The 21,785-nt window shown below is 43.4% G+C and overlaps 1 protein-coding gene across 5 annotated transcripts in view; it reads right to left on the bottom strand.

Annotated features, from left to right (window-relative positions):
* Positions 1 to 21,785, bottom strand: part of VMP1 (vacuole membrane protein 1) — a 58,217-nt gene that overhangs the window by 21,027 nt on the left and 15,405 nt on the right. For all 5 annotated transcript variants that reach the window (XM_019622005.3, XM_019622004.3, XM_019622006.3 and 2 more), the window contains 2 exons: positions 14,239 to 14,406; positions 9,694 to 9,825 (listed from right to left, as the gene is read on the bottom strand). In XM_019622005.3, the coding sequence (XP_019477550.2) occupies positions 9,694 to 9,825; positions 14,239 to 14,406 (300 nt within the window). The remainder of the gene's footprint in view (positions 1 to 9,693; positions 9,826 to 14,238; positions 14,407 to 21,785) is intronic.

Here is a 21,785-nt window from a genome sequence, read left to right as displayed (position 1 = left end):
GCCCGAAATCCCCTCTGCTCACCTCCAGCTAACAACCTGAAATCCATGCTGCTCACCTCCAGCTAACAACAGGACCTGCTTTAAAACCAGCACCCAAAGTGCTGCAAAGAGGGCAACAGATTTGTTTCAGGAAAAAGAAAAATAATAAGTTGTGACCATTTTTTGTCACCTCAGTAATTTATGAGTTTTTATTTTTAATTTAAAACTTAGATTCTTTTTTTTTTTTTTTTAAATAGTTTTTTTGTTCTGTTCTATTTCTTTTTTCCACATTCCTTATCCGTTACACAGTGACCCACAGAAAGCACAGCAATGGTCCTTCAAACTGCACTGGGGAATTTCTCTTTCTGTTCCAAACTTTCTACATAAGCCAAAAAAGATAAATTTGGGACATTTTTCCCCATTTCCCATGATGTGGTGTCGTCACAGATAGAAATAATTTACATGGTAATGTACACAACAGGGTCACAACAAAAGTAGATCTTTGAGTCTCCACATTTACTTCAATGTAAACAGGTTCAGTTCTGCTCGTTTGCTCCCTTACATTTCATTAGTCAAATCTTTGTGACATCTGCAATAATTAAAAAAAACCAAAACCCTCCCAAGTTTCATTTCTCAGAGAATACGATCTCCAGTTTCACAACTTTTACCTATTTCACAACAGATTTTTTGCTGTTCCAAACCCTGCACGGGGAACAATCTCTTCGCTGAGATTTTTTTTTCCTGAGCATTCGAAATAAAAGCCAAACAATTTCCATTATTTACTGCTTTAAAAAAAAAAAAAAAAGAAAAGAAAGAAATCAGAGAAAGCCATAAAAGATCAGCTACTTACAGGCACAACATATCCCCCAAAATTAGAGCACACGGACCGGACCCGACTCTCAGCTCAACGTGATTCATTCCCTACCGCGATTCAGGACACTTTTGCTCACTGCGTCCCTCTCAAAAATGATTTGTTGTTTTGCTTTGGAAATAGATTTCCTGTGACTGCTGCAACACAGGCGAAGGAAGGTTAAATGATTAAACATTACTTCATTGGGTTAATCATAAGATCTCAGCAACTGGAATGGAAATCAGAGGCATCGAAAGGTCAGAGCTGGAATTCTGATTCACACATCTCAGCCGGCGGCCTCGGGAAGCTTGCTTCACATCTGCCTTTGTGAGCATCCACTCCCGTAAAGACAGCCCTGCTTCTGGGAAAAGGAACGGGCAATCTTGTCCTAACTGCAAGGCTTCTGCCCATTCTCTGTTTTACCTCGCTCCCATTTTATCAGTTAAATCACTATTTCCTCTTTCTCCCTTCACTGTAAAATAAAATGCAAAATAAAACAACTCAGTTATTTCAGCGCTGAATGTTTCGCTGGATTTAGTTAACAAACTCCAGCACAGACGAAGCTGTGACCCTTTTTCCTCTATCACGTTGACTCAGAACACAGAAAGGTCACAATTTATTGTTCACAAATGAATTGTGAATGCCTTTTTTTCTTTTCTTAATTTCCAGAAACAGATTGCTGATGGACCAGAGCAATGAGCCAGCTGATGGTGAAGGAGCTCTGAACAGGACCGAATCCCAGCCCTCACAGAAACAAGCCACTGGGACTTCAGCAGAAGATATTTCCTTGAAAGACCACGCAGATGGGTCTCTCATAACTACAGCATAACAGTTCATCTTCCATCATGAAGTTGCAATCCCTTGTTTGGAGCATCAGGAAAGCTGTGACCCTCCCCAAACCATGAACCCCATGGCACACAGGCAGCAGTGATGGCTGTCAGCTTCTGGAAGAGATGATCCGAGGCTGACCTGAGGCTACGAGAACATCTGCTCTGTCAACTTCTTTCTGCTATCAACACAGTAAGCACTTTACAAATACACTGTCAGCTGTGCGATGGGCACCAATAAAGCAAGAAGAGGAAGGCCAATAAAGGTGGGGAAGGGTGGGACAGCATAGCTTCCATGCGAGGAAGAATCAGACAATCACTCCAATATTTGAGCATAATATATTAAGCTTATCATATTTTCTTACCAGAAACAAAGTTTAATAATCCAACTAGAAAACTTCAGAAGAGAACATTTTTCTCCCAAGACTGAAGGCACCGTATGAAGCTACTGTCTCAGATTATTAAAATGATAAATTCCTTCGCATCTAAAAAGCTGCCTACAAAGACAGCACTCCTTTTTATGTAAAAATCTGAGTTATGTTAAAAATGAGCTGCACTATATTTCGTCTCTTCGGCTTTCTGTTACAGCACAATGGAATCAAACACAGCTTATGGGAGAATGACCATTTGTGGTTAGGCAGTCAATTCTAGACTTTCAGAAGACTGGGAAGAATTATTAACTTATTGAAATAACATATTAACTGCAAAAGGGCAGCTTTAAAGAAGACAGACAGCTACCTATGGGCTGAGAGGTTACAACAAACATCCATGCAACAGAAGCAGCAGCTCAGTCAATGTTTAACGATCAGCGCAGCAATCTGGAATTAAGAAGAGAAGAACAGAGATGAAGGTGCAGTCAGTAGCTACTGCCTATCACTGCAAATAGATCCCTACTCAGGGACCAGAAATGCTGTTTCATATCTCTCCTGCGTGACATCAAAGGTGACAGTTCCACTAAGCTGCAAAGGGGAACATTCTGATAGTGGTGCATGGCAGTCCTGATCTCCCACTCCTGCAGCTGTGATGACTTTCAGCATCTTCACTGCACAGAAGGAATGTGGTCCCACACTTCTGTTCTAACTTTCCCCAAAATAATCCCAGGTTAATGCAAGTAAGGGGAAACTAAGGAGTATTCCCATGTTGATACTTGGAGAGAAGAGGGGGGAGAAGCAAGGTTTAAGCTTATCACTACTTATCACTAGGAAAGTCTGGAAAGAAAGGCCCTCTAATGAAAACTGGGCTGTTAGAAAGTTACAGGTTTTCAAGACTTGCTGAAAGCAGCAAAGGGAAGGTGGCAGAGCAAAGCAGCACTGGCGTTTGATAAAAGGTGTTAATATGTGACAGGCATAGGACAGCCATTGTACACTAAGAGAAGCAGTTCAAATTCTAAGCTTGAGAAGGAAATAAATTTCACAAGAGGTCTGGGTCTTCGGTGACATTAAATTCAGGAAAAGGAACAGTGTAAACATACAGGGATGTTAAAAGACAAATACACGTCCATGGTGAAAATGAAAACACAATTTTAGGAAGTCCAGCGTGAAATAGGATGAACAGCAATGAGACGAGGCCCTTGAGTTCACAGGCTTTACCAGGATTAAGCAGACTATCAGCATCAAGAACTTGTGGGTAGTTTTTCAGTTCGTCGGCCAGCCCTGGAACAGATCACCCAGCCAGGCTGTGCAATCTCCTGTCTTGGACTTTTTCAAGAGCAGACCTGGTAACACCTGAGGAACCCGACCTCATCGCTGACCCAGCCTGGAGCAAAAGTCTGGACTACAGACTGCCTGATGTCCCTTTCAAGATTAATTTCTCTGCGATTCCATAACGAGATACTAGCAGCCACCTACAGAGAGAAGAATGAAGCAAAAGGACATCCTATCACTCCAGTTCCCACACATCAGACGTTGACCTCTGCAGCCTTTGCTTCTGCAGTTGGAAGCGTGCGCTGGCATTGCCTCCACCAACGTGCTGGCTGCCTAAAATACCACTGAGCTGCACAGTGAGTGCTCATTTATCTCAAAGCTGCAATCGCAATTAGCTACTGTGGCCACAGCACTGCTTACAGAGCACGATGTGTACTGTGCCATTCCAGGATATTGCTGACTTTTTTTTTTTTTTTTAATCCCTTACATATTATAAAATCCTATTTTTGCTGGGTTTAAGATCCAGGCATTGCAAGGAGGGGCTCGAGAGGGCTGGAATTAAGCCAGTTATTACTTTACTTTAGCCATCGTCATCAAGAAAGGAAGCAATCTGTGATAACCAGACACACAGATTGACCTTTTCAATCCCTTACAAAACAGAGCCACAGTCACCAGAAGTGAAAAAAGCCACACTCTTTTCCCAAAGGGAACTTAGAAATAATTTAAGGAAGAAGCCCATGCACAGAAAAAACACTTGTTTAATAAAAGTAAACGATTTCATACACAGCTGAGAAATCCTTTTGCACACACCAGTCTTCCTAGTCAACCTAGGCAGCAGATGTGCAAAGCTAAGCATACCTCTGCTGGTTTGCCCTGGGAAGGAGCAGAGGTTCCCAGACAGCTTAGAGAAGTGGTCTGCATACCAGACTCTTGTACAACACGGATATTTAAACAGTGTCTGGAGCAGGAAAAAAAAAAAAGAAAAAAAAGGCCATGATACCATAATTAATTTGTATCAGTTATTGAAGGTGTTCCCTGAAAAATAAATATTTGAAGCAGCTTATGTGACCCTAAATTCTGATTGGCCTTTCTCAGAATACTGAGTTCTTAAATTCGAGTTTTTCAACCTTTCATTTATTCCTTATCTTCTTCAAAATATTTCTGGGCCAACAGTATTTTAGAAGCGACTCCCTGCACTGCAACACAACCTATTTGTCCACACAAAGTGAAAAACAACTGTATCTATTAATCCATGAAATGAAATAGTAGAAATTCTTATGTTAATCTGAAAATTTCAGAAGAGCCCTATGTGAAGACATGAAGAAAAAAAGCCCAACTTTCTTCCCAAGAAGATCTGTAAACAATTTTATTATTACTTTTTTTTTTTTCTTCCCCAGATCTAAATTTTCCAGAAAAGCTCACCCATGCCACACAAGTTTATCAAGTAGCAACTGCTCCTTCTCTTTGGCGAAGCTCACAAAGCTGAAAAAGCCCAAATGACTGTGAAAGAGTGAAACAGAAGTGTTCCAGACCAAGCAGCATGCAAGAGTTACAATAAACTTGGGTATATTCTTTCTTAAGAGATCAATTTCTGTTGCAGTGTGACTTATTTGGCACTACAGAATTGCTCTGAGCCAACAGCCAAACACTGAGTGAAAATACTGCAAAGCAATCCTGATTTCTTCAGCGCTTTGAGTGATTTATGTACTTTCACACTGAACACCAAAAGAAGGCAGAAGGCCTTCTGAGTTTTAGCTAACAGAGGTATCACAAAGAAAAGCTCAAAGAAGAATGTGAAAAAGTCATCTCTAGATTACCGTGAGCAAAGCTAAGGCTGGTTTCTCCTTATCTGTAAGCAGGTGTGCAAATGAACAGAACAATGCAGGCACAAGACTGCCAGTTTCTCCTGCCAGTGTCCAAAGAAATGCAGCAAGGAGGTTGCTCACACATTTCTTACTCACAGCTCCCATTGTCTGCCCTATGCAGATATTAACTCTTTGCTCCCCCCTTCCTGAAGAAAGTCCCTCTACCAACAGTTCCCCTATTTAAAGCTTTCACCCACTGAAGCTCCAAAGTTTGATTCGTTTTGAATTTACATTTAATTATGGGCTAAGATAAGGAGGGGAGAAACCTCCGTCCATGCATTAACAAAAGCACACATTGATCTGCATGCAGACAAGCCTCCTGGTGGCACCCATCGGGCTGCCCAGACCTAACAGAGGAAGCTGATGAGAAAAGGAGGAGATTGAAAGAACGAGCAAGAAACACAATGAACAGAATTTGATGTTGGGTTTCAACAAGTTATTTCTGGGGGGGAAAAAAAAAAGAGAAGTCGATGTTTTCCAGTTATTGTATATGACTTTACCACTTCCATTTTTATGATAACTGCTTTATAGAAGGCTCTCCGTGGTCTGCTTTAACTTCTTCCTTCTTGTAAAGAATACCCTCAAAAGCTTTTGCTTAAACCAGCAGCAGCCAAGCAGTCTTTCCCAAGCAGGAACTCACCAGATACTAATTGTTAGTTTAATCATGGGAGAGATCCATTTTTTAATTTGGCCACCTTTACGCTGCTAATTAAGTAATATTTTGCTGATTAGTTGAACCTAATCATTCCATTTCAGTGAAGTCACAGTGTCGTGTCGGAACACAGTGCTGGGTGCTCCGAGTAACCACGGCTGGGTGTGGTGAGCGTACTTTGTTCTGCTCCTGCACCGAGACCTGCATTAGGACATGGAAAAGCAATCCAGCTCACGGCACAGGACCTCTCAGCAGTGCTGCAGAGATGGGTTTCGCATGTGTCCGACTGCCACTATCACAAAGTTCATCTCTTTAACTCCTTGCAGACAAGAAGCCGCCTCTCCGAGCAGGAAGTTGTTTGGTGGAACTCCTGACGCAATGCAAACCGAAGCAGTTGCAGCTTAGTTTAATACAAACCCTCTTGAGTCCACGTTGACAAATTCTTTAACAAGCCCTGTGGTTACAGGGAAGCTGGTTTCAGTCTGAGTCACTCCTGTTCAAACAGTTTACTGGAAATGGAGGGGAGGGGGAATTTTCAGAGAAGTCATGTGATGGCCAGGCAAACCACAACCAGTAAAGGTTCAGTGGAGGCAAAAACAGGTCCCAGCAGCAACGGGCAGCCAGTGTGCAGATGGCACTGGGTCATTTACCAGGGGTCCTGCTGCATCCTGGCATTTCTGCAGATTTAACCCTTTGTCAAGTTTGTGTCCTTGCAGAGGCAGGATGCAGCCTGGGAAGTCATCAAGCAGCAGGGGCTGACAGGAACACAGGCAACTCAAAAATATTTTCACGTGGAAATTTGGCTTGCAGAGAAGCAAAGCCTAATGTGTAAATTAGTTCTTTGAAATACGCTACTTAATGAATCCAAACACTCGGAGCCATTAAGGATTGGATAGATAGCAAAGACATTGGTACTTCTCTTAGCAAAGAGTGCTGTGGCACAGCAAGGCCCACGCAGCATCCATCAGCAGGAACCTCGAGGGCAGCTGGCACTGAGCTCCATGTGCACCAGAAACCTCTGCCAGCTTATGGCACTTCAGCACAAAAAGACACAAGAGCACTTCACAATCAGCAACCGTTAATCAGGAGCAAAGGAAAAACCCTGCACTCGGGGTGTGTGGCCACGAGGCTGCACAGAGCTCTGCTCGCACTGTATGATTAGCAATGTGCTGCCCCAGCACTAAGCAGCAGATTCACTTCCCCTAATTGAGAGGCTGGTTTGAACGCAGCCCTGGAGATACTCCACTGCCACGAGGGAGCTCTGCTAAAATCACCACTGCTCTGGAGTTTGACTGGAAGAGAGTTCAGAGCAACTGAAAATGCCATTTTAAACATGTATAATTCTAAAACAGTGTTTAAGTACTAACAAATCAGAGCAAGTCTCTCTGCTCCTATAGCATGCTGGGCTCTGCACTGTGTGCAGCTCTGAGAAACGACAGCCCTGCCTGTAAACCACACTCCTTCTCTGGGACAAAGCCACTCGATTTGAACAAGAGAAGCTACAAGGCAGGAGAAGCTCTGGAGCTCAGTGTGTGCAAACAGGACTGGCTCAGCAGCATGCACAGATGCTTGGAAAGGAGAAGTGAATGTGCTTTAAAACAAGGGGCTTTTCCAAGTACAGCAATGGGGAAAGTACGAGGCAGACTCACATCATCTGCAGGATAATGGGTTTTCTCAAAACCCAGCTCAAGGAGAAAGGTCACTTGGATTTACAATTGACACACTACCACCCAACAGACTCTTTAAAGTAAAGTAAATAATATTTCACTCTGTGCAGTTTTGAATGGAGGACTAAAAGGAATTAACAGTGTAAAATTTTAAGTTCCCTTTTTTTTGGTGGTTGTTTTTTAAGCTGCCAAACTAGCAGGAACATTCCCCCCTCAAAGATCAGTCAGGCTGGATGTTCAATTCATGGTCTGTTCTCACCATAGAAGATCCTCATCTGGTTCTCAAAATTACCATTGTTTCTTGAGAAACAGCAGCAAGCAGCTCTAAACAAAACACACGCAGGCAGAACGTCAAGCTGTTTGGCTGTGCCTTGTAGGCATTCTCTACTCAGCAAAAGTAGAGGGGGAGGCTATTCTTCCAAATCCAACACGCCCGATTTCACGTCCTTCAATAAGGCAGGCTGAAGCGAGACCTTTATGCTGAGAGAAGGCTTCTGTCACTTGACGTCAAACAGCCGTGGCAGCCTCCATGGTGTGACACACTTGTCACATTCCCTGCTTTCATGGGCATAAGACCTCAACCTGGAGAATGGCACAAGCTGATGTAGGTAATAAAGACTGTTATTGAGCAATTTAAAAATAGACTTTATAACTGGTCACGGAGTTGCAATTACAGAATAAATAGTGATAAGCTATGCTAACGATTGGGATTTACTCAAGGTCATAGGAATAGGCAGGCCTGCCTCCCACAGACATCTAGCAAAAACACGATCGATGCCAAAAGCCAAAAGGAAGTCATATTATTAAGTGGAAAAAACTGAACTGTCAGTTTTATAAGAGCATTACAATTTAATCAGACTGTCAAAGCCTCATGTTAATAGAATTTTACAGAAACCAAACCACAAGTGTAGTTCAAAAAGATTTTTTTTTTTTCTGGCTGTCCATCCACAAAACACGTTTCAATCCCAACTCAATTATCAAGGAAATAAAATCAAAAACACTGTTAAATAACAGCACTGTTTTCCTTAACGAATGACACAACGCCACCCGTTCACTCAGAGCAGTCCATACAGCCAGCCACGTTTTGGCCTGTCCTGACAAAACGCTCTCTAGCAAAAATGCTCTGCCCAAGAATCTCACTGTGCATTCTGGAAACGGCTCTGGCTGCTCCCAGAGCTTTACGTGCTATAATTTGCTGGGAGAGTTTCAGTAAACACAGATAGCGTCTCAGCTCTCAAGTCAGGCATTTGACTGTTGGTGTTTTTTCTTCTTTAAATGGGACGTGCTTTTTATACAGCTGGGGATTACTTTGCCAAGCAAAGACTGACAGCACAACAAAGACCAAGGCAGTTTTTTTTTTTCCCCCCTTCCACTACATCTTCAAAGAAACAGAAGAATTTACTAGTGAAATAGCAGGAAAACCCTATGGAACTTTTTAGCAGGGGGAGGCTCTCATAAAACACAGGATTCACTGTTATCATTACTAGATTGCACTCAGTCTTTCCAAAAGCTTCATCCACTATTGAGGAGGGGGGAAGAAAAGTATTTGTATCAAGGAAGTTCCCTAGCAAACAGTTAATGGCTATGGATGGCTTCTGAAGAAGATGCCAACTCCTGTCCTGAATGCAGAATTGTAACATCTCACTGACATACAGCATCAGTTGCAAACTATGTTATCACACAGATGGTATTTAATCTTTCAAGAGAACAAATCACAAGATCAACAACATAAAGGGATTTGGGGCAGTTTCACTGCATTTTTCACATCAGGAAAAATATGTTTCCTCTGACTGATGAGGCTGTCAGCAGCCAAGGTCACGCGGGGAGGGATAAGCTGACAGTCACCTGGCCCAGGGAGGTTTTAAATGCAGCTTTTCCATAATCATGGTTGTTACAGCCTCTCCTCTGTCACCAACCTGTTAGTTTGCTTTCTCTCTACCTATACTGTGCTGCCTTTGGAACTGTAAATAAATGCAGTATTTGTAGCAAATGCTTTGGCTGCACTACCCCACGTGCTTCAACAAGCTCAATTCTCAATCTCCTACCCCCAGAGGTATCTCTACCCGATGGAGAATCTCCCTCCACCCCTGGGAAGTCCCTTGAGTACTTGCACCAACTGATCTTTGGCCTATTCCCATTTCATTGCAATGGTTATTTACTCCCATCCAGTAGTTCTGTGTTTTATTAATTCTGTTTTGCACTGTTCTTACTTGTGCAGTCTCTGCATGTTCCAGCATCTCCTCAAATTCCTGGTACTCTTCATCATCAGGTTCAGCACCAGAGAGTCGGGCTGCCCTCGCCATAAAATACGGAGGCAGTTCTCCGATGGCTGTGCCAGCACCCTGGGAAAAGAATAATCCAGATTTATTTCTCTGTTCTCAAATGGGAAACGCGATATGCACAGACAATTCAAAAGGTTAGAAGCCAGAGATGCGTGCCATGTTGTAACTGCAGAGCTGTGGAAAGCAATTGCTTTGAGGAGCTTGCTTTCATCCACCAGGACAGCTTTTTCCTGACATTAAAGCCATTAGCTTTGAGATCCCATTTTTCCATGTTAGGGAAATGCAGCTTTTCTCAGTGCAGAGTACCACACTGCAGGGTCACAGCTGTGAGCCCTGCCTGCCCTGGGGCCAGCAGTGTGCTGCTGTGGGGTGCTGCAGCCCATCCCCATCCCACATTCTGGCCCAGCCTGGCCATCTCGCCTCCTGCACGGAGCCAGGCACACTTGCCAGCATGTGACAGCTCCTGCACAGCCTGCAGAACCATCTGGGAACTCCTCCCTTGTGCCGTCATGCAGTTTACTTACGGTTCACAAAGTCATGAGACCTTGTGCAAGTGTTTATTAGAAAACAGGGTCAAGTTTTACTACAGCTACGAGCAAGGAAAATAGACAAAGCTCGATCTGGAGATTTCTCTCTCCTTAAGATGGAATAAAGAAAGCCAAGAGAACCAGAGATGAAAGCAGGGTTCCTTTCTCACCACAGGAAAATTATATTTGTTTTCTCAAGACATCAAATGACTCATTTCAGTCTTGTGGGTAAATACAACTTTAGCTTAACCAAAGAAAAAGAGTAGAAAAGGGAGACGACCGAGACTGAACATATGGATAAACAGAGGCTAATGAAACAGGAACTTGGATTAAACTCAGAATAGTTTAAATATAGGACAGGTAACACACAATAGTCGGGCAGCACACTGGAAAAGTGCTAAAACGGAGCTGCACGCAGATGGCTTTTCTTTCTTAGGGTCAGGAGTGAGTAACAAATGCTTTTCTATCCCTTTGAAGCTATGTAAAAGCCTTTCAATTTCCTTTGTTCCCACTCTATATGCAGCTGCATGTGAGGGAGAATTCCAGCTGCTGTGGGTACTCCAAACCAACAGGTTGTGGCTTTCCATCCCGCCATTCTCTGCAGTTACCCCACCTGTAAGGTCTCACTTTAAGCACAACATCACACATTTACGCCTCGTTTTCCACAGCAGAAAAACTCAAAGGGGTGCAACAAGCTGAACTTCATTAATCTGCCTGCTGCTGGCACAGGGGGGAGATCAGCCTGCACACAGTAGCAAGGATGGTTCAGAAAAATTCACTTGAGGTTATGTTCCGAGGGTGATGCAAGAACAAAAAGTCACATTGCTCCTCCAGGCTCTGCCAATTCGCCTTGGCTTCGTTCTGCTAGCTGAGGAAGAGGTTTGCATGCGTGTACTGGACGTGAACTTTCATTAAAGTGGATCAGTCACATGCCCATTACAAAACATCTCCAAGTTGCAGCAACATCATATGATTTCAGGGCTACCCAAGATAGGTTCCCTAAGTATGTTTAAGGAAAAAAAATAAAGCCAGCAATTAAGGATACAACCCACTAACTATTGAACTGCTTTCTGTAACATTAGCTCTCTATTTAACACTGAATGCAAGTTCTGCTGGCTGCAAATTGGAAAAGCAAATAAGATGCTGAGCAAAATTCTTTTACACAGTATATTCAGAAAAGGAAATGGGGAAATGACTCCAGTAGAAGAGTCTTTCGAACTGATTTTGTCCCAGTCAGGACACAGGCTGCCTGTTCTGCTAATCCTCAGCAATTAAATGTTTTTATTCTTTCCCTTCCTTTCTTGTAAAAGAAAAAATAAATAAATAAAAGAAAAAGGAAAAAAAAAAAAAAAGAAAGCTGCAACACATTAAAAATGTAGGGCACTATTGAATTCCTTGTCCCTGTTGGATAGCAGGCTGTGAAAACTGGCATACACCTAAGCAGATTGTTTTGGGGAGTCTTTCTGCAGGCCAGGACTGGTGGAGCCAATTTTTATAGTGATTTTTAAAACCATCATTTCCATTTCACCTAATAATTCCTTAGATACGGTGGTATTTAATTCCAGCAACACTCATTATCAACAGAAATGAGAATCACTGACGTGCAGGGGAGCAGTAATGATTTTCATCTCTGGAAAAAGCTGTACCTGGTTTAGGTTGGCTGGAACAGATGCCGATGTTTTTGTGATCTGAACCCAATCCCTTCTGCAGAGCAATCCCTGCACTCAGGCCTTGCAGGATGCTCAGCCTGGGCAGCTTTACAGGCAGAGCTCTGCAGAGTGCCCCGGTGGGACCGTCCTGCTTTCAACGTTTTACAAGAAATCTTATATTCCTACCCCTCTCCTGTCTCCTTCCAAACAATCAGGGAGATCAGCCAGCTCTCACTCTGCAGCCTTTCGACAGCGTTTCACTTTACAAGGCTGAAGAAAACAGGCTGGCAGTGCTACTGCACCTCTTCCTCACAGAGCTCCATGTGCTTGCAAGGAGCACATCTGCACACATCCAATCACTCCTTTGCTTTTGCATCTATCCACTGATACATTCAGATTTTACATCCAATTAGAAGTTTTCCCAGTTCCATTTAAAAAAAAAAAAGTTCCATCAATGAAATTCAAAGAGAAATTACACTGAGTATTTCCCATTTCACTTCCAAGCTGAAAATGAATTCAAATCAAGAATTTTTAGTAAGGTTCTGAGTCGTAAAAGCTCATCTTGCTTCGTCTTCTGGAGGCTGCTGTTACTTTCCATTTCAGTGGGATTTGGTTTCGATACGACAGAGCCCAGTGTAAGTTTCTTCAGCAGCTTCCATAAAACATGAACTGGAATTAGGACAAAAGAAACACACTGGAAGAAGCAGCAGCAGTCGCCAAGGTGATCTGGCTTACAGGAAATTAGCAGGCGATGTTTATGTACTCATGAAACATTCCAAGAAAGCATAACATTACACTAGACATCACTGAGAGACGGGGATGCTCCCAAGGGAAAAGTGAGTGGAGGCAGAGGTCAGCAGAAAGGTGGTGGTCAGGGAACTCCAAGGCGAGAAGGGAAGGAGGGGAGGGGGATGGTTTGCTCCAACGCCTTTCTCCTTTCCACAGCCTGGACCAAGAAATGCTGCTCTCACAAAAGATTGGAGGTACTGCTTGTTCTCCTCTGAAAGACGCAAGCTTTCAATGCTTGCAGTGCTATTAATTCATTTCTGAGCTTAATTCTCATCATTGTTCAGTTATTCTAGATGCTGAAGATTAAGCAATGCGTGTTTACCCTAAGTTGCGTTTGTATTTTGCAACCTAGAAACATGATTATAAATGCCATTTTTGTCTGCATTAAACAAACTCAAGCAGAGGCAGAGCAGCAGCAGAATAAAAAAAGAGAAAAAAAGCTCATATTTATGGTCTTGTAAGTACTTGTACCTCCAGCCACTCATCAAGCATTCAGGGAAATCTGTCCTCTCATTAGAAAGACTGAAAATTAAGATATACTTTGCTTCTCTAGAGGGCTCCAAGTCCACTTTTTCCATTATTAAAATGGAATTTTGTACATTACTCCACATGAACACTGTGAACTACTTTGTCTGGCATGACTTGAGTCCATGATGTGCCTAAATCTCATTCCTGTAGGCAGTGGAGCTGCTGATCACTTTAAAAGCTGTAGCGACCAAAGTTGCCTTAAGATACCTTTTCGTACCATGAGGTGGTATTTGGGAACTTGAGGGCAGACAGCAAATGCTATTTGTTTTCAGGATTTCCTCTTAATTTAACAATAAAATGGTCACTCAGAAGAGGAATACAGCAGTAAAAACAAAGTGAAATGGCATACAGTTCTCAGCAGATACATCTGTGTAAACTGGGATTTAAAGTCACCTATCCAGAATGAAACAAACACCGACTGATCAAAGCCATCCAAAAAGCAAACTATACAAAAACTGCAGAGGGAATAAAAGAAACAGAAAGGAAGTTCCAACGACAGCATTTCCTGATTCATTTAGAAGCCAACGTGCTTTTCCTGTTTGAAGTGAAGAGTTTGCCCTGATGGAAACAGGCAGTGAAAAGGAAATAATATACAAAAACATGTAACACAGCACTTTATTTAATCTGATTCATTGATGGAACCCAGAATAAACACCTCAGCTGTAGCATCAGGGCCTAAATCCTTGATGAATGCCTGCAACTTCCTTGAAGATAAAAATTCCAATTTTTTGAAGTTTAATGCTTAACTGCATGCAGTGTAACACTGCAGTTCGTAAGTCAGTCCTTCAAGAACTTTAAGATTAATACTACAGGGGATCAGTACTACATGGCCAGTGCAGAGAAGGTTGATCAGGAAAGCAGCTCTTTGAACCACAGATGTAACTGCAGCAGCGTTAAGCCATCGTCATTTGGCTCAAGTAAGCAATTACTGAGTGTTGCTGAACAGAGAAATCAGGTGTGTAGATTAAAGCAAGCCTTACCCACATGCAGGCCTCCAGCCTGACTTTTGAGATGATCGCCCACAGAGAGATGGATCCGCCGCTCACCTCCTCATCAGGGCAGATGATCTGATCCGGGTACGGAGGCTCAGGAAAATTAACAGAGTTACATTCATAGGCAGCAAGAGTAACTGATGCTATGTGTGGACCCTGGAAAAACATAATTTCAAGTGGATTTCATGTGAGTTGTGATAAAGATTAAAGGAAAAAACCTGCATTTACACCATTTGTCTCTGACGCAAAGAATGTAGGCTAAAACTTTCTCACTTAGGCCATTAATGATGTTAAATAACATACAGACTTTTTCTAAGACCATCTGAAGTGCCACCTAAGCTACTAATACTTTTTCAAAAAATTCTTCCTTGTCATCAAATAAAAACGTTAAGAAGTCTTTCAGTTTCTGCCATGGCACTGCACAGCACGACAGTGCTGCCAAGGCAAAGAAAGAATCCTTACTTCTTAAAACAGGAAAATTTTCAAAACTTTTAAATGGTCTCATTAAGACATTTACAGCCAGCAGCTTTATTGGAGCAGGTGTTCTCCCTACTCTTGTTTTTAGAGGATGAAAGCATTTAAATTCTATGTTAAGTTTTTTTTGAACAACCAGAGCTTATCACATCTTCCATTGAACTTTGCAACTTTTAGATCTTTCTCCAAAGATCTGTGGCTTTAACTCGTGCCTGTATTTCTGTGTGTACCAGAAAGTGACCTCACTGCTGTTTGCTAAAAGTAGTCTGAAATATAAATCAAAAACTGTGGTGTTATTTAAATGCCATATAAATGGATTTCTCCTGCTCTCCTCTTACATTAAATGATTTCTGGGGCAAGCCACCAAAAATGAGCATCACTATTGACTGAAGAATTCAACTGCTTCAACCTTAAAGAACTGCTGTTATTTTAATACACAAGAAGTCAAGAGGCAATCCTACAGCTACATTCTGTACTCCAAACCCAGGACTAGGTGTTGTAGAAGAGAAATCCTTTAAGTGAGGTCTGTTAGGTCCCCAATAAGGGAGCCTAATACCTCCCAAAGCCAGATTTCTTATAAAATAACGAGGGAAAGAGAAAGTATGATAGAACCCAACACTGCCATTTCCCCTTTTGAGGCTCCCAAAGCTCACTTTGAAGTGCAGGAGCCTGAGGTATGAGAATCCTACAGTCTTCATTTGCACATGAAAGGGTGAGATGCTGCAGCCTCACACTAAAGGTGAAGCCTCAGTGCCTTTCCTAGACTTAGGGAAGATTTTAGTTGGGTTCACTCATGCCAGCATTTCAGGCCTCAATGAAGAGACCAGAGCACCTACACAGCCACATCCACACAGCAACTTCTCTCATGGCAATGAGATACAAGTTCTGAAGTTCACTGAAGTAAAATAAGAAAGAAGAGATCCAGAACTTGATACACAAGAAGTGATTTCTATATGGAAGGAAGAATGAACTAGTGACTTGTAGCATGTACTAGAGGCACTGTGAGAAGTCACACTGACAATGGGCTCCTTTTTGGTAACAGCTGCAAGATCCCCTCCCCCTCCCCCCCCCCTCCCAGCAATTTCAGACCTAAACAAATAATGCATTTCTATTTTACTCGTGGAGGACAGGGGCAAAGATCCTCAAATCACAAAATACATTCGTTGCAAACCTGGTAACTTTTCTCCACCATGTTCTAAAGCTCACAGAATTTAGTTGCTCCTCCTGCTTCCCCTCCCCACAGCCTGACAGCCAACCTGGGACAGAGAAAGATCTCTTGAGCCATCTTCCTTAACTCACGGATTTCACCTGCAGAAATTGGCAGTAGAAGTCTCTTGAACATGAAATTTGCATGGAGGAAATCCCCATGCACTTGAGTTTAAATGACCATTTCCTATGTTCCCTTGAGATTAAGCACAAGCTTGCTGCCGAGGCAGGGCGATATGGTGTGTGAATCAAGAAGTATGATTTTCGGTTCCACAAAATTTGGCAGGTCAACCACACTACGGTACAGCTACAGCCAGCTGTGATGGCAGGCTGTTACTTTCAGTTTTACAGTAGTAAAATATCATCTGTGCTGTAATGAAGCTCCCCCATCCTCTTTGCAAGGTTTCACTCAGAGCGCTGCCAGCGTTTCTTCTCAATCTGCACACTGTGGTGTGAGGAAAGCTCTGTGCTCCCAAGAGGATGCAAAGACAAAATGCCTTCTCTGGGAGCTCCTTGCCATGAGCTGCTTCTCCCAATGAGGTTACCACCCTCAGAATGGCCCTACAGTCCCAAAGCATCACCTCCTGTTAAGAGCTCAACCAACAGATGTCTGCAAAAGGAAACGTCTTACCAGTGGCAGCCAGTGGAAAAAATAAAGGCATTTGCAAAGCTGCCGTAAATGGCCAGTGAGACACCTGAAGGCTACACCAATTGAACATAATTCTTCTGCTGCAATGGGAACAATTCTATAATGGAAAGAAGTTGGAGTTATGGAACCCACTGAAGCCACATTTTAACTGGAATAAGAAATGAAGCAAAACAGTTCATTTAGAGCGACAAAGTGTGGGGTCTTAGAATTCAGAGAGAGCCAAGGGAGAGCAGAACAATCCCGTGTCCTTGCAGTGCAGCCCAGCTCCTGCTAGTCAAAGGGCCAGCAGCTCGCAGCTCGGCAGCCTCACGCATCACCCCCCACATCTGCTTTTGTTCGAGAGCTGCTTTGAGAGCTCACACAGAGCACAACGCTTCCACACAGCCTGGTTACCAAGCACTTCCCAAAACAACGGCTGGCTGACCAGGGCCGTGGCTGCAGGGAGGGTCTGCGTGCTGCAAACAGGCACCGTTTTGCTTTGTAGGCAGCAGTGGGGCTGTTTTAACTGTGCTTTAAGAGGACGGGGAGCCAACTCCAGGTGCCACTTTTGGGAAATCCCAGGCAATATACACTCAGATGCACACTCTGTGCTCCTTCGAGTCAGAAGGATTCATTTTCACACTGTTTTTTAACCCACTCCACACAATACTTTCCCACCTTCTCCCTCTCCGCACATACTCTGAGGTTTACCTCTTTCAATGCTTTAGGAAAACCTCTCTGCAACTCTACCTTTAAAAATAGCTCCATAAAACTACTTCAAACCCTCATACCAGACAACAAACACTAAAACCAGCCGACTCAGTAGACGTGCTGCTTGCCAAACCAGGAACAGTCACAGAAATCCAAGGCATGTAAGATCCTGAACACAACTGTCTTTTCCTCACCCTCTTCCAATGAAGCTTTTTTTTTCCCCCCTCATTGCAGGAGGCACTCACAAGGGCCAACGCAGGAGAAATTGAGAAACGTTCTGCTGACTCGGGCTAGAAGCATTTGCTTGCCACTGCTTACGACCAGCAGGAGCCTGTGGTCAGGCTGGAATGCAATTTGTTAGAAATATCTGTGCCATTTAAAATCAAACAGGACAAGAGCTGGTCACCAAGGGCAACTCAACATAAATCTATGCGTTAGTAATAGTAATCTGAGGAACGGCTGGAAATCCCTATTTGCACAACTCTTAGAGAAGGCAACCTTGAACTCCTGAACTCGCAGCCTTCAGAGAATTTGGAAGTTTAGTGACTGAAGTCACCCCAGGTAGAATAGATGCTGCTAATCCTTAGAAACAAGTTATTTCAAATGTGTTATGAAATGTCTAGAAAGTAGAGTCTTTAAAAAAAAATAAATCTATAAATTACACTTGGAAATTCACCTCTGCAAGGCAAGATGTCTTAACAACACACTGATGGTCATTTTATTTACAACAGAGAAGTCTTTACCAGGAGGAGAAATGACTGCATATCCAATTAAGAATGAATCACATTTTCACGTTATTAATCACTCTGTGCATCCAGACTGTGAATAAAACCATAGCTGCAAACAACTGCATCTCAAAGGCAGCCCTCTCACGTGTCCCTGCACACAACAGCCATCCTGCCCGAGTGCTGCAAGCACAAGAACAGCATCTAATTTTAACCTTTTGTATTTGGAGAAGACATAATTTTAGACTCATTCTAATTTAGAAATATTAGAAAAGCGATACGTCTGCCAGCAAGAAAAATATTACCCTGAACTCACTGCTGAACTTAATGCACTAAAAATCTGTTTTCCTTCATGGATATGGAGCTTTTCATACCAGCCTCTAGACTCAGCCTTCCACAGTGGGGGAAACATGTCATTCTATATTTGATTAAGATAAATTAGAAAAGCAAAAGCTTGCTTCTCATGGGAAACATCCTGCAAGCGTTGCCCCATGCTGCGACTCATCTCATACTTATCTATGAAGTCACTACACCTCTCCAGAAAGTAACACCATCTTGCAGGACCTTTTTATCTCCAGGAGCGGCGAACAGCTGCCCACAAAGCAAACTGCTCTGTGATGATTACAGGAGGAAAACTGGGTCTGGAGGTGGTCAGTAAATATGTTGATCCAGTCTGTCTGTGTGGTGAGATTAAAACGTCTCGTGATTTAATGTGTCGTCTGGTATGCAGTGTAGGACACAGAAAGTGTCTCAGAATGAAGAAGGATCCCATACCTACAGCATCCTCTGGTGACACAAGTATCCATCAGGCAGCCAGGGCTCTAGCACACCATCATGGCATTTCAAGCAATGTATTAACTTTACAGTCACATGTCTGTTAGTAAGTTTCCATTCCCACTTCAGTCAAGCTTTGCCCCACGGTGCAGAGCTGATGGAAATTCCAAACGATGAGCCACAAGCTCTGAATATGACTGAACATGAACCACCAAGGGAGCAGGCACGTGGTCCTACGGAATGCAGAGTGGGGCTACGTTGCTACTTTGAGGAGTAGCAAGAAAAGCAGACGCTTTGTAAAGCTGTGCCCACGCTGCTTTCTATAGGAGCAGTCACACAGACCCACGTCAGGAAAAGGCACGACTGGAAGAATCCCAGTTCACATTCTGGTGCTGACAGAAGACAAAAATAATCTGTCAACATTTTTTCCTCGCCCTTCCTTAGTCAACTGCTTATTATTACTAAGGAATAAATCACAGCATCTACTCAAGTTGACACTAGCAGTGATGATTGGCTTTAATGCCTCCAATTAGAGATTGCCTTGCACTGTTATCATTATTTCCAGCCTGCTCAAGGAAACGGGGACGAGAAAAGCAAAAAGTTCAGGCTCCTCATTTGGAAAGAAAAAGCAACCAACAGCGCAGAGACTGTGTGAGAGCAAAGGAGGAGAAAGCATGATGTGACCTCCCAGCAGCCAGGGTCAGCCACAAGGAAATCAAGAGCAGATAATGAAAACCAAGTGTCAGCATCTGAAAGGTAAAGTCCATCAACCACTGAAAGGAAGAGAACGGTGCACCGACCGCCTTACTGACCCTGCAGCTTGGGGCAAGCTCAGACCCCTACAACTGCCCAAGAGGCTCAGTATGGCTTAAACATTAATACGACATGAAAATTTTGCAGGCTTCTGAAAAGTCAAAGGGAGCTAAGCCCACACAGCCAGAGGAGCTTCCCATTAGCAGTTTACCACCACAGATTCAGCTTGAGATAAAACTGTCCAGCTCCTGACGTGCAGTGATTCCAGCAGCACTGGAGGCCATATATGGCACTGGCAGTCATCCTGCTTTAGGTGTTGATTTGGATGGCCCAGCAGCTCACAGTGGGACAGGAGGGAGGTTCCTGCTTCCAGCCACCCCCCAGCTCCCTGTCAGCCTTTGTCACCCTCACAGCAGGATGAGCAGCTTCCCCCTGCATTCAGGCACCAGGCTGGAGGGGAGGTGGGGGATCTTGGCCTCCCAGATTGAGCTGCATTAGTTGTTACCTCCACAGCATAATCCAGAAGAACATAAAACAGAGGTGCTGGCTGTATTGATCAGTATTTCGACATGTAAAACAAGAGTGGGTACACTCACAGCACTCAGACTCTAGATGAACATTTTCCCCTTGCAAATACCACATTTAAGCTCAGATGTTTTAAATGCAAGGAAGGCACCCAGGTTACTACTCAGCTCATCTGGCAGCAGTGCCCATCTCAACCCATCGGCACTCCCAGTTCATCAGCACATTGCAAACACAGATGCTGCAGTTTCAAACAGAACAGAGCCCATGTGAGCTGCAGGCAGCAGTTCCCAACAAGAGATGGTAAGCAAAGGAGTGATTTTGTGAATTGTGTCAATTCGAGTATTCCAGGATGTTCCATTGTGCAGAGTGCAGGACAGCTGGAGGAAGCAGGTTTAAAGGCATGGAGGAAACAAATGAAAGAATACGTTGCATACCAGCCTTACACAAACAGGCTCCATTTCAACTTGCTTTACAATTGAATTCTGTCTTCTGCACCACTACATATTTTCCTTTAAGTGCCTTAATTCAATAGCAGTAACCTGATCACAGATATTAGACTAAAGCAGGTTTTATTTCCTAGTCTTGTCAATTGATGTGAATTGAAGAGCTGCAAGGAGTGGATATGAACACTTAATAACTCAGTGCTGAGAGGGGGAGCGTGGCTGTGTCCCCCCACCTGGTTGGGCAGCTCAGGTTCTCCTCCTGGCTTTTTTCCTTTACACACAGAACACATCACTTATGAGTTACTCATGATCATTTTGAATGATCCCCCTACAAAAATAAAAAAAGAGCAAATTTTTTTATGAAGCAGGAAATCACTGAGAAAATACTCCTGTATTAAAGTCACTAATTAAAAGGGGAAAGAATGAGAATAAGTTCTGTGGATTTCCAAATTATAACATGTACTTCACAATGCTGGAGTGAGCCCTGCTGTGTAAGCTTTTCTTTTGAGAACCACTTCTGTGATTTTACCTCGGGTCTCCTGACAAGTTTGGCTCCTGGGCCTGGATCACTGAAACAAATATGATTTTAAAAAGCATTCAGTAGTCCTGGCAGGAAAGAGGGGCGTGGGGGTATTTGTTTTGTAATGATTCATGCCAACAATGCTTTGGGTTTTTTTTTTTGGGAAAAGTTAACAAGCTCACGATTGCACGACGTGTCTGATTTTCGGTGCTCCCATTCTAAGCTCAGCTCATTTTGCACAGAGCCAGAACGTGACTCTCTCTGGCTGTGTGCTGCTGTGCTCTCCAGAGGCCAAAATGCGACCTCTGGCCATAGCCAAGCCCTGGAACCAATTCAGAACAAAAGCAAGATGCTGAACCCTCCAGCCCAGATAAACCCCAGCGGGCTCTGCAAAGTCAGCCCAGCCAATGAAGGCACTGTCTTTGCAATGTGCTTCTCTTTAAAGGTAGTTTTCAGTCCTTTCTCAAGGCCTGAAATTATTGCCACGCTCCTTCTCTCTGCTGCAAAACGCCTGAGAAAGAATTAGGTGACAAACCCCCACATTTGAAAAAATCCCAGCTCTTTTCCGACCTCCGTGCACAAAGCATTCCTATTGTACCTCACATTTCCTGTTTGTGTTGCTCTGCAGCCCGGCCACCGAGCAGAGCTCTCCGGCAGTTGCTCCACTTGGCTCTATCAGCAAGAGAGCAGAGATGGGGATTTAAAAAAACAAAAACACAAACAATTGCAGACAGCCAGAACTCGCGCTGCACTTCTGACCTGTAAGGAATTCGCTC

This window comes from Meleagris gallopavo, chromosome 21 (assembly GCF_905368555.1).
Source record: "Meleagris gallopavo chromosome 21, MGAL_WU_HG_1.1, whole genome shotgun sequence".
NCBI classification, from domain to species: domain Eukaryota; kingdom Metazoa; phylum Chordata; class Aves; order Galliformes; family Phasianidae; genus Meleagris; species Meleagris gallopavo.
The sequence above is the reverse complement of the archived record's forward strand: the minus strand, read 5'-3'. Positions and strand labels throughout refer to the sequence as shown.